The sequence below is a fragment of the Oncorhynchus masou genome, unplaced genomic scaffold (genome assembly GCF_036934945.1).
Source record: "Oncorhynchus masou masou isolate Uvic2021 unplaced genomic scaffold, UVic_Omas_1.1 unplaced_scaffold_841, whole genome shotgun sequence".
NCBI lineage: Eukaryota > Metazoa > Chordata > Actinopteri > Salmoniformes > Salmonidae > Oncorhynchus > Oncorhynchus masou.
The window spans coordinates 144543-157679 of NW_027014875.1; the positions used below are offsets into that span (position 1 = coordinate 144543).

At 45.3% G+C, this 13137-nt stretch overlaps 1 protein-coding gene across 3 annotated transcripts in view; it reads left to right on the top strand.

The window, feature by feature from the left end:
- LOC135537777 (serine/threonine-protein kinase TBK1-like) overlaps nucleotides 1-13137 on the top strand; it is a 59942-nt gene that overhangs the window by 31938 nt on the left and 14867 nt on the right. For all 3 annotated transcript variants that reach the window (XM_064963790.1, XM_064963791.1, XM_064963792.1), the window contains 4 exons: nucleotides 419-537; nucleotides 5091-5207; nucleotides 9075-9176; nucleotides 11991-12087. In XM_064963790.1, coding sequence (XP_064819862.1) covers nucleotides 419-537; nucleotides 5091-5207; nucleotides 9075-9176; nucleotides 11991-12087 — 435 coding nt within the window. The remainder of the gene's footprint in view (nucleotides 1-418; nucleotides 538-5090; nucleotides 5208-9074; nucleotides 9177-11990; nucleotides 12088-13137) is intronic.

Consider the following 13137-nt stretch of genomic DNA (forward strand, 5'->3'; position numbering starts at 1 on the left):
CTCAGCCTCCCCCAGGGCTGTGATTGATTGGTTGTCTCTCAGCCTCCCATCTCTGGAGCTGCTGTTGATTGGTTGTCTCTCAGCCTCCCCAGGGCTGTGATTGATTGGTTGTCTCTCAGCCTCCCCCAGGGCTGTGATTGATTGGTTGTCTCTCAGCCTCCCTCAGGCCTGTGATTGATTGGTTGTCTCTCAGCCTCCCCCAGGGCTGTGATTGATTGGTTGTCTCTCAGCCTCCCCAGGCCTGTGATTGATTGGTTGTCTCTCAGCCTCCCCAGGGCTGTGATTGATTGGTTGTCTCTCAGCCTCCCCCAGGGCTGTGATTGATTGGTTGTCTCTCAGCCTCCCCCAGGGCTGTGATTGATTGGTTGTCTCTCAGCCTCCCCCAGGCCTGTGATTGATTGGTTGTCTCTCTGTGCAGATCTCTAACTCCTTAGTCCCCATGGAGCAGACGGTTCAGGACATCAAGAGTAAGTTCCTGTCAGGTGGTGTTCTGACGGACAGCTGGACTCAAGCTGGAACACACCCTGAAGACAGGAAGTAAGTAATGAGTGTTTTAGGGCTGTGACGATACAAGTATCGTCGTTATTTTTTTTCCGTTGCAAAAATGAAAACACCAAGCCGACTGAACTCTTTTGGTCATTTCAATGTTGTCGCCTTTTTCTGGGACGTCACTGGGATCGCCGCGAGTTAGCTGAAATTGTGTTTCTATTTTCGGGAACATTCACACGACGCTAGTGGCGTGCTAGTGGCGTGCCCGTGGCGTGCCCGTGGCGTGCCCGTGGCGTGCTAGTGGCGTGCTAGTGGCGGGAGGCGAAAGCGTCAAAAGTTTTAGTTGTGAGCTTGATAGTTTTACACTGACAGAAACGCACGAAATCGATCAACATGATCATGGCCAGTACCCACGCTGCACCATTCTGTATGTTTTGCAGTTGACCAAAGGCTTTTTTGGGTAGACCAGACAGGAGAGCATCACAGTAGTCCAGCCTTGTAGTCTAACCACGGATGAGTCACTGTATTAGTCCAGCCTTGTAGTCTAACCACGGATGAGTCTCTGTATTAGTCCAGCCTTGTAGTCTAACCACGGATGAGTCTCTGTATTAGTCCAGCCTTGTAGTCTAACCACGGATGAGTCTCTGTATTAGTCCAGCCTTGTAGTCTAACCACGGATGAGTCTCTGTATTAGTCCAGCCTTGTAGTCTAACCACGGATGAGTCTCTGTATTAGTCCAGCCTTGTAGTCTAACCACGGATGAGTCTCTGTATTAGTCCAGCCTTGTAGTCTAACCACGGATGAGTCTCTGTATTAGTCCAGCCTTGTAGTCTAACCACGGATGAGTCTCTGTATTAGTCCAGCCTTGTAGTCTAACCACGGATGAGTCTCTGTATTAGTCCAGCCTTGTAGTCTAACCACGGATGAGTCTCTGTATTAGTCCAGCCTTGTAGTCTAACCACGGATGAGTCTCTGTATTAGTCCAGCCTTGTAGTCTAACCACGGATGAGTCTCTGTATTAGTCCAGCCTTGTAGTCTAACCACGGATGAGTCTCTGTATTAGTCCAGCCTTGTAGTCTAACCACGGATGAGTCTCTGTATTAGTCCAGCCTTGTAGTCTAACCACGGATGAGTCTCTGTCTCAGCCTGAGAGAAACACAGCCACATGCAATGTTCCTCAGTGGTGAAAAGATATTTTGTTCACCTTCCTAATGCCTGTTTTTTGAAATTGAGTTCAGAATGTAAAATCATTTATTGGCCGTGGATTGAAATGTGCAGCCAGATTCTCTGTGCTTCGGCTCCAACAATAAGTGCGTTGGTCTCGTCTTCATTTAGCTGGAGGAAGTTGTGAGCCGTCCAACTATTGAAATCACTAATACAGTCCAATCATTTATCCGTGGGGCTCAAATCCTGTGGTGAAACAGGCATGTATTGTCTTGCGTGGCAGTGAAAATCAATGCTGTGCTTTTCTGATAACGCTACTAAATGTTACCAGGTTATACTTCGGAGATCACACCGTAACCTAGAGAGATACTAAATGTTACCAGGGTACAGTGGACTTCAGAGATCACACCGTAACCTAGGGAGATACTAAATGTTACCAGGTTATACTTCAGAGATAACACCGTAACCTAGGGAGATACTAAATGTTACCAGGTTATACTTCGGAGATCACACCGTAACCTAGGGAGATACTAAATGTTACCAGGTTACAGTGTACTTCAGAGATCACACCGTAACCTAGGGAGATACTAAATGTTACCAGGTTACAGTGTACTTCAGAGATCACACCGTAACCTAGGGAGATACTAAATGTTACCAGGTTACAGTGTACTTCAGAGATCACACCGTAACCTAGGGAGATACTAAATGTTACCAGGTTACAGTGTACTTCAGAGATCACACCGTAACCTAGAGAGATACTAAATGTTACCAGGTTACAGTGGACTTCAGAGATCACACCGTAACCTAGGGAGATACTAAATGTTACCAGGTTACAGTGTACTTCAGAGATCACACCGTAACCTAGGGAGATACTAAATGTTACCAGGTTACAGTGTACTTCAGAGATCACACCGTAACCTAGAGAGATACTAAATGTTACCAGGTTACAGTGGACTTCAGAGATCACGCCGTAACCTAGGGAGATACTAAATGTTACCAGGTTACAGTGTACTTCAGAGATCACACCGTAACCTAGGGAGATACTAAATGTTACCAGGTTACAGTGTACTTCAGAGATCACACCGTAACCTAGAGAGATACTAAATGTTACCAGGTTACAGTGTACTTCAGAGATCACACCGTAACCTAGAGAGATACTAAATGTTACCAGGTTACAGTGTACTTCCGAGATCACACCGTGACCTAGAGAGATACTAAATGTTACCAGGTTACAGTGTACTTCAGAGATCACACCGTAACCTAGGGAGATACTAAATGTTACCAGGTTACAGTGTACTTCAGAGATCACACCGTAACCTAGAGAGATACTAAATGTTACCAGGTTACAGTGGACTTCAGAGATCACACCGTAACCTAGGGAGATACTAAATGTTACCAGGTTACAGTGTACTTCAGAGATCACACCGTAACCTAGAGAGATACTAAATGTTACCAGGTTACAGTGGACTTCAGAGATCACACCGTAACCTAGAGAGATACTAAATGTTACCAGGTTACAGTGTACTTCCGAGATCACACCGTGACCTAGAGAGATACTAAATGTTACCAGGTTACAGTGTACTTCAGAGATCACACCGTAACCTAGAGAGATACTAAATGTTACCAGGTTACAGTGGACTTCAGAGATCACACCGTAACCTAGGGAGATACTAAATGTTACCAGGTTATACTTCGGAGATCACACCGTAACCTAGGGAAATACTAAATGTTACCAGGTTACAGTGTACTTCAGAGATCACACCGTAACCTAGGGAGATACTAAATGTTACCAGGTTATACTTCGGAGATCACCCCGTAACCTAGGGAGATACTAAATGTTACCAGGTTATACTTCGGAGATCACACCGTAACCTAGGGAGATACTAAATGTTACCAGGTTACAGTGTACTCCAGAGATCACACCGTAACCTAGGGAGATACTAAATGTTACCAGGTTACAGTGTACTTCAGAGATCACACCGTAACCTAGGGAGATACTAAATGTTACCAGGTTACAGTGTACTTCAGAGATCACACCGTAACCTAGGGAGATACTAAATGTTACCAGGTTACAGTGTACTTCAGAGATCACACCGTAACCTAGAGAGATACTAAATGTTACCAGGTTACAGTGTACTTCAGAGATCACACCGTAACCTAGAGAGATACTAAATGTTACCAGGTTACAGTGTACTTCCGAGATCACACCGTGACCTAGAGAGATACTAAATGTTACCAGGTTACAGTGTACTTCAGAGATCACACCGTAACCTAGAGAGATACTAAATGTTACCAGGTTACAGTGGACTTCAGAGATCACACCGTAACCTAGGGAGATACTAAATGTTACCAGGTTATACTTCGGAGATCACACCGTAACCTAGGGAAATACTAAATGTTACCAGGTTACAGTGTACTTCAGAGATCACACCGTAACCTAGGGAGATACTAAATGTTACCAGGTTATACTTCGGAGATCACACCGTAACCTAGGGAGATACTAAATGTTACCAGGTTATACTTCGGAGATCACACCGTAACCTAGGGAGATACTAAATGTTACCAGGTTACAGTGTACTTCAGAGATCACACCGTAACCTAGGGAGATACTAAATGTTACCAGGTTATACTTCGGAGATCACACCGTAACCTAGGGAGATACTAAATGTTACCAGGTTACAGTGTACTTCAGAGATCACACCGTAACCTAGGGAGATACTAAATGTTACCAGGTTATACTTCGGAGATCACACCGTAACCTAGGGAGATACTAAATGTTACCAGGTTATACTTCGGAGATCACACCGTAACCTAGGGAGATACTAAATGTTACCAGGTTACAGTGTACTTCAGAGATCACACCGTAACCTAGGGAGATACTAAATGTTACCAGGTTACAGTGTACTTCAGAGATCACACCGTAACCTAGGGAGATACTAAATGTTACCAGGTTACAGTGTACTTCAGAGATCACACCGTAACCTAGGGAGATACTAAATGTTACCAGGTTACAGTGTACTTCAGAGATCACACCGTAACCTAGGGAGATACTAAATGTTACCAGGTTACAGTGTACTACAGAGATCACACTGTAACCTAGAGAGATACTAAATGTTACCAGGTTACAGTGTACTTCAGAGATCACACTGTAACCTAGAGAGATACTAAATTTTAACAGGTTACAGTGTACTTCAGAGATCACACCGTAACCTAGAGAGATACTAAATGTTACCAGGTTACAGTGTACTTCAGAGATCACACCGTAACCTAGAGAGATACTAAATGTTACCAGGTTACATTATACCTGTATCTCCATACAAAAACAGAGTCTGACAGTAATATCCAATATCTGTGGACTAATGTTGCTCCTCAAGCCACACATGAGTTCCACAGCTCCTTTCAGCCATCTAACACTCGTGGTTTTCTCTCTCCGTCAGTGTTGAGAGAATCAAGGTTCTCCTGGACTCCATTACAGCCATCTACCACCAGTTTAAGAAGGACAAGGCTGAGAGACGTCTGCCGTACAACGAGGAACAAATACACAAGTTTGACAAGTAGGTCCGTCTTTTCTGTCCCGCTGACCAGGTTTACATTCTTTTCATGTGATTAAAGTACATGTGGGATTGGACGTGTTCTGACAGGCCTGATGGAAACATGACCTGACAGGCCTGATGGAAACATGACCTGACAGGCCTGATGGAAACATGACCTGACAGGCCTGATGGAAACATGACCTGACAGGCCTGATGGAAACATGACCTGACAGGCCTGATGGAAACATGTCCTGACAGGCCTGATGGAAACATGACCTGACAGGCCTGATGGAAACATGACCTGACAGGCCTGATGGAAACATGACCTGACAGGCCTGATGGAAACATGACCTGACAGGCCTGATGGAAACATGACCTGACAGGCCTGATGGAAACATGACCTGACAGGCCTGATGGAAACATGACCTGACAGGCCTGATGGAAACATGACCTGACAGGCCTGATGGAAACATGACCTGACAGGCCTGATGGAAACATGACCTGACAGGCCTGATGGAAACATGACCTGACAGGCCTGATGGAAACATGACCTGACAGGCCTGATGGAAACATGACCTGACAGGCCTGATGGAAACATGACCTGACAGGCCTGATGGAAACATGACCTGACAGGCCTGATGGAAACATGACCTGACAGGCCTGATGGAAACAGGAGAGAACATGACCTGACAGGCCTGATGGAAACATGACCTGACAGGCCTGATGGAAACATGACCTGACAGGCCTGATGGAAACATGACCTGACAGGCCTGATGGAAACATGACCTGACAGGCCTGATGGAAACATGACCTGACAGGCCTGATGGAAACATGACCTGACAGGCCTGATGGAAACATGACCTGACAGGCCTGATGGAAACATGACCTGACAGGCCTGATGGAAACATGACCTGACAGGCCTGATGGAAACATGTCCTGACAGGCCTGATGGAAACATGTCCTGACAGGCCTGATGGAAACATGACCTGACAGGCCTGATGGAAACATGACCTGACAGGCCTGATGGAAACATGACCTGACAGGCCTGATGGAAACATGACCTGACAGGCCTGATGGAAACATGTCCTGACAGGCCTGATGGAAACATGACCTGACAGGCCTGATGGAAACATGACCTGACAGGCCTGATGGAAACAGGAGAGAACATGACCTGACAGGCCTGATGGAAACATGACCTGACAGGCCTGATGGAAACATGACCTGACAGGCCTGATGGAAACAGCACATTTTGCCGGTAAACATTTTTTTTTTTTACTAAACGTCGGCAAGGTGGGATCTTTTTTGCGTCTGTAAAATGAACGATGGGAGAAATGGCAGAGGAAACCCTTCATGCCCAAATATGGATATAACAACCATCACATGGAAGTCAACTTGGAGTCACGTGATTAAATGGTGTGTGGTCTTCCCACGACCATGCAGTTTATTAGGCTACAGATATACTGAAGGACAGATATACTGTAGGACAGATATACTGTAGGACAGATATACTGTAGGACAGATATACTGTAGGACAGATATACTGTAGGACAGATATACTGAAGGACAGATATACTGAAGGACAGATATACTGTAGGACAGATATACTGAAGGACAGATATACTGTAGGAGATGCATAGTGATGAGGTTGATGCTCCTTTCAATAAATATCCAGGGTCTTATTCTGGTGACCTGATGATCCATGATGACAGATCTGCTCCTCAACCCCAACATTAGTCCTCTATTCATGATGACAGATCTGCTCCTCAACCTCAACATTAGTCCTCCTCTATCCATGATGACAGATCTGCTCCTCAACCCCAACATTAGTCCTCCTCTATCCATGATGACAGATCTGCTCCTCAACCCCAACATTAGTCCTCCTCTATCCATGATGACAGATCTGCTCCTCAACATTAGTCCTCTATCCATGATGACAGATCTGCTCCTCAACATTAGTCCTCTATCCATGATGACAGATCTGCTCCTCAACCCCAACATTAGTCCTCCTCTATTCATGATGACAGATCTGCTCCTCAACCCCAACATTAGTCCTCTATCCATGATGACAGATCTGCTCCTCAACCCCAACATTAGTCCTCTATCCATGATGACAGATCTGCTCCTCAACCCCAACATTAGTCCTCCTCTATCCACGATGACAGATCTGCTCCTCAACCTCAACATTAGTCCTCTATCCATGATGACAGATCTGCTCCTCAACCCCAACATTAGTCCTCTATTCATGATGACAGATCTGCTCCTCAACCCCAACATTAGTCCTCTATCCATGATGACAGATCTGCTCCTCAACCTCAACATTAGTCCTCCTCTATCCACGATGACAGATCTGCTCCTCAACCTCAACATTAGTCCTCTATCCATGATGACAGATCTGCTCCTCAACCCCAACATTAGTCCTCTATTCATGATGACAGATCTGCTCCTCAACCCCAACATTAGTCCTCTATCCATGATGACAGATCTGCTCCTCAACCCCAACATTAGTCCTCTATCCATGATGACAGATCTGCTCCTCAACCCCAACATTAGTCCTCCTCTATCCACGATGACAGATCTGCTCCTCAACCTCAACATTAGTCCTCTATCCATGATGACAGATCTGCTCCTCAACATCAGTCCTCTATCCATGATGACAGATCTGCTCCTCAACATTAGTCCTCTATCCATGATGACAGATCTGCTCCTCAACCCCAACATTAGTCCTCTATCCATGATGACAGATCTGCTCCTCAACATTAGTCCTCTATCCATGATGACAGATCTGCTCCTCAACCCCCACATTAGTCCTCTATCCATGATGACAGATCTGCTCCTCAACCCCCACATTAGTCCTCTATCCATGATGACAGATCTGCTCCTCAACCTCAACATTAGTCCTCTATCCATGATGACAGATCTGCTCCTCAACATTAGTCCTCCTCTATCCATGATGACAGATCTGCTCCTCAACATTAGTCCTCTATCCATGATGACAGATCTGCTCCTCAACATTAGTCCTCTATCCATGATGACAGATCTGCTCCTCAACATTAGTCCTCCTCTATCCATGATGACAGATCTGCTCCTCAACATCAGTCCTCTATCCATGATGACAGATCTGCTCCTCAACCCCAACATCAGTCCTCCTCTATCCATGATGACAGATCTGCTCCTCAACCCCAACATTAGTCCTCTATCCATGATGACAGATCTGCTCCTCAACCCCCACATTAGTCCTCTATCCATGATGACAGATCTGCTCCTCAACATTAGTCCTCTATCCATGATGACAGATCTGCTCCTCAACATTAGTCCTCTATCCATGATGACAGATCTGCTCCTCAACATCAGTCCTCTATCCATGATGACAGATCTGCTCCTCAACATTAGTCCTCTATCCATGATGACAGATCTGCTCCTCAACATTAGTCCTCTATCCATGATGACAGATCTGCTCCTCAACATTAGTCCTCTATCCATGATGACAGATCTGCTCCTCAACATCAGTCCTCTATCCATGATGACAGATCTGCTCCTCAACATTAGTCCTCTATCCATGATGACAGATCTGCTCCTCAACATTAGTCCTCTATCCATGATGACAGATCTGCTCCTCAACATTAGTCCTCCTCTATCCATGATGACAGATCTGCTCCTCAACATTAGTCCTCTATCCATGATGACAGATCTGCTCCTCAACATTAGTCCTCTATCCATGATGACAGATCTGCTCCTCAACATTAGTCCTCTATCCATGATGACAGATCTGCTCCTCAACATTAGTCCTCTATCCATGATGACAGATCTGCTCCTCAACCCCCCAGACAGTGTATATCTTCTGGTTACAGTAATAATAGTAATAGTAATAATATAATGCTCCTCTAACAGACAGAAGCTGGTGTTCCATGCCACCAAAGCCAGGTCTCTGTTTACAGAGGAGTGTGCCATGAAGTACCGCCTCTTCATCTCTAAGAGCGAGGAGTGGATGAGGTAAGTGTCCCGTAATTGAAGGATGTTATCAGATGAGGTCAGTGTGTTCTGTAGATAAAGGTGTCAGATGAGGTCAGTGTGTTCTGTAGATAAAGGTGTCAGATGAGGTCAGTGTGTTCTGTAGATGAAGGTATCAGATGAGGTCAGTGTGTTCTGTAGATGAAGGTATCAGATGAGGTCAGTGTGTTCTGTAGATGAAGGTATCAGATGAGGTCAGTGTGTTCTGTAGATGAAGGTATCAGATGAGGTCAGTGTGTTCTGTAGATGAAGGTATCAGATGAGGTCAGTGTGTCCTGTAGATGAGGGATGATATCAGATGAGGTCAGTGTGTTCTGTAGATGAAGGTATTAGATGAGGTCAGTGTGTTCTGTAGATGAAGGTATCAGATGAGGTCAGTGTGTCCTGTAGATGAAGGTGTCAGATGAGGTCAGTGTGTTCTGTAGATGAAGGAATGTATCAGATGAGGTCAGTGTGTTCTGTAGATGAAGGTATCAGATGAGGACAGTGTGTTCTGTAGATGAAGGTATCAGATGAGGTCAGTGTGTTCTGTAGATGAAGGTATTAGATGAGGTCAGTGTGTTCTGTAGATGAAGGAATCAGATGAGGTCAGTGTGTCCTGTAGATGAAGGTGTCAGATGAGGTCAGTGTGTTCTGTAGATGAAGGAATGTATCAGATGAGGTCAGTGTGTCCTGTAGATGAAGGTATCAGATGAGGTCAGTGTGTTCTGTAGATGAAGGTATTAGATGAGGTCAGTGTGTTCTGTAGATGAAGGTATCAGATGAGGTCAGTGTGTCCTGTAGATGAGGGATGGTATTAGATGAGGACAGTGTGTTCTGTAGATGAAGGTATTAGATGAGGACAGTGTGTTCTGTAGATGAAGGTATTAGATGAGGTCAGTGTGTCCTGTAGATGAAGGTATCAGATGAGGTCAGTGTGTTCTGTAGATGAAGGTATTAGATGAGGTCAGTGTGTTCTGTAAATGAAGGTATTAGATGAGGTCAGTGTGTTCCGTAGATGAAGGTGTCAGATGAGGTCAGTGTGTTCTGTAGATGAAGGTATCAGATGAGGTCAGTGTGTTCTGTAGATGAAGGTATCAGATGAGGTCAGTGTGTCCTGTAGATGAGGGATGATATCAGATGAGGTCAGTGTGTTCTGTAGATGAAGGTATCAGATGAGGTCAGTGTGTCCTGTAGATGAGGGATGATATCAGATGAGATCAGTGTGTCCTGTAGATGAAGGTGTCAGATGAGGTCAGTGTGTTCTGTAGATGAAGGAATGTATCAGATGAGGTCAGTGTGTCCTGTAGATGAAGGTATCAGATGAGGTCAGTGTGTTCTGTAGATGAAGGTATTAGATGAGGTCAGTGTGTTCTGTAGATGAAGGTATCAGATGAGGTCAGTGTGTCCTGTAGATGAGGGATGGTATTAGATGAGGACAGTGTGTTCTGTAGATGAAGGTATTAGATGAGGTCAGTGTGTCCTGTAGATGAAGGTATTAGATGAGGACAGTGTGTTCTGTAGATGAAGGTATTAGATGAGGACAGTGTGTTCTGTAGATGAAGGTATTAGATGAGGTCAGTGTGTCCTGTAGATGAAGGTATCAGATGAGGTCAGTGTGTTCTGTAGATGAAGGTATTAGATGAGGTCAGTGTGTTCTGTAAATGAAGGTATTAGATGAGGTCAGTGTGTTCCGTAGATGAAGGTGTCAGATGAGGTCAGTGTGTTCTGTAGATGAAGGTATCAGATGAGGTCAGTGTGTTCTGTAGATGAAGGTATCAGATGAGGTCAGTGTGTTCTGTAGATGAAGGTGTCAGATGAGGTCAGTGTGTTCTGTAGATGAAGGTATTAGATGAGGACAGTGTGTTCTGTAGATGAAGGTATTAGATGAGGTCAGTGTGTTCTGTAGATGAAGGTATCAGATGAGGTCAGTGTGTTCTGTAGATGAAGGTATCAGATGAGGTCAGTGTGTTCTGTAGACGAAGGTATTAGATGAGGTCAGTGTGTTCTGTAGATGCAGGAAGGTGTCAGATGAGGTCAGTGTGTTCTGTAGATGAAGGTGTCAGATGAGGTCAGTGTGTTCTGTAGATGAAGGTATCAGATGAGGTCAGTGTGTTCTGTAGATGAAGGTATCAGATGAGGTCAGTGTGTTCTGTAGATGAAGGTATCAGATGAGGTCAGTGTGTTCTGTAGATGAAGGTATTAGATGAGGTCAGTGTGTTCTGTAGATGAAGGAATGTATCAGCCTGCTGGAAATGGAAAGATCACATGAGCACCCTGCTGCTAAGCAACCCTGTATGTCTGACTGTTCTGATAACTACCTCCCTGCTGCTAAGCAACCCTGTATGTCTGACTGTTCTGATAACTACCTCCCTGCTGCTAAGCAACCCTGTATGTCTGACTGTTCTGATGACTAACTCCGTGCTGCTCAGCAACCCTGTATGTCTGACTGTTCTGATAACTACCTCCCTGCTGCTAAGCAACCCTGTATGTCTGACTGTTCTGATGACTAACTCCCTGCTGCTAAGCAACCCTGTATGTCTGACTGTTCTGATAACTAACTCCCTGCTGCTCAGCAACCCTGTATGTCTGACTGTTCTGATGACTAACTCTCTGCTGCTAAGCAACCGTGTATGTGTCTGACAGTTCTGATAACTACCTCCCTGCTGCTAAGCAACCGTGTATGTGTCTGTTCTGATAACTAACTCCCTGCTGCTAAGCAACCCTGTATGTCTGACAACTAACTCCCTGCCTGTGTGTCTGACTGTGTATGTGTGTGCGCGGTGTATCAATACTGTGTTTATCTCCCCTGTACAGGAAGGTGCATCACGTGAGGAAGCAGCTGATTGGTCTAACCAGCCAATTCAACAGCGTGGAGAAAGAAGTTTCCATGGTGATGGAGAGAGTTATTAAGGTCTGAACACACACACACACACTTACTAAACAATGAAGTAAACAGGAGGTTTCCTCCACTTAGTTGAGGGATGGTGCAGGCAGAGGGAAGAGAGAGGGAGAGATGGCCCGGTGTTTTATGTTGGTCTGTGGGAGCAGATTCCCTTAATTATAGACTGGTGTGACTATAGTACGGATTGATTGAAGATCAATTCAAATCTCCCATCATATCGAAGCCAATACAACAATGTCGATTCAACTTTGGAGGGACACAACACACTCCCTGCCCTTCGTCCAGGCTGTTCGGCCCGAACAAAGGGCTGTAAGGACGTTCCCAAGAACCACATCAGATTTTAATATGGTCGTTACCATTAGGAAAAAAATAAAATGTCTTGCCCTGACCTAGCTCAATATCTAGGAGTGGGATAACACCCAGACCCTGACCTAGCTCAATATCTAGGAGTGGGATAACAGAGACCGTGACCTAGCTCAATATCTAGGAGTGGGATAACAGAGACTGTGACGTTGCTCAATATCTAGGAGTGGGATAACAGAGACCGTGACCTAGCTCAATATCTAGGAGTGGGATAACAGAGACTGGGACGTTGCTCAATATCTAGGAGTGGGATAACAGAGACCGTGACCTAGCTCAATATCTAGGAGTGGGATAACAGAGACCCTGACCTAGCTCAATATCTAGGAGTGGGATAACAGAGACCCTGACCTAGCTCAATATCTAGGAGTGGGATAACAGAGACCCTGACCTAGCTCAATATCTAGGAGTGGGATCAGACCCTGACCTAGCTCAATATCTAGGAGTGGGATAACAGAGACCGTGACCTAGCTCAATATCTAGGAGTGGGATAACAGAGACCCTGACCTAGCTCAATATCTAGGAGTGGGATAACAGAGACCCTGACCTAGCTCAATATCTAGGAGTGGGATAACAGAGACCCTGACCTAGCTCAATATCTAGGAGTGGGGTAACTCCCAGACCCTGACCTAGCTCAATATCTAGGAGTGGGGTAACTCCCAGACCCTGACCTAGCTCAATATCTAGGAGTGGGGTAAC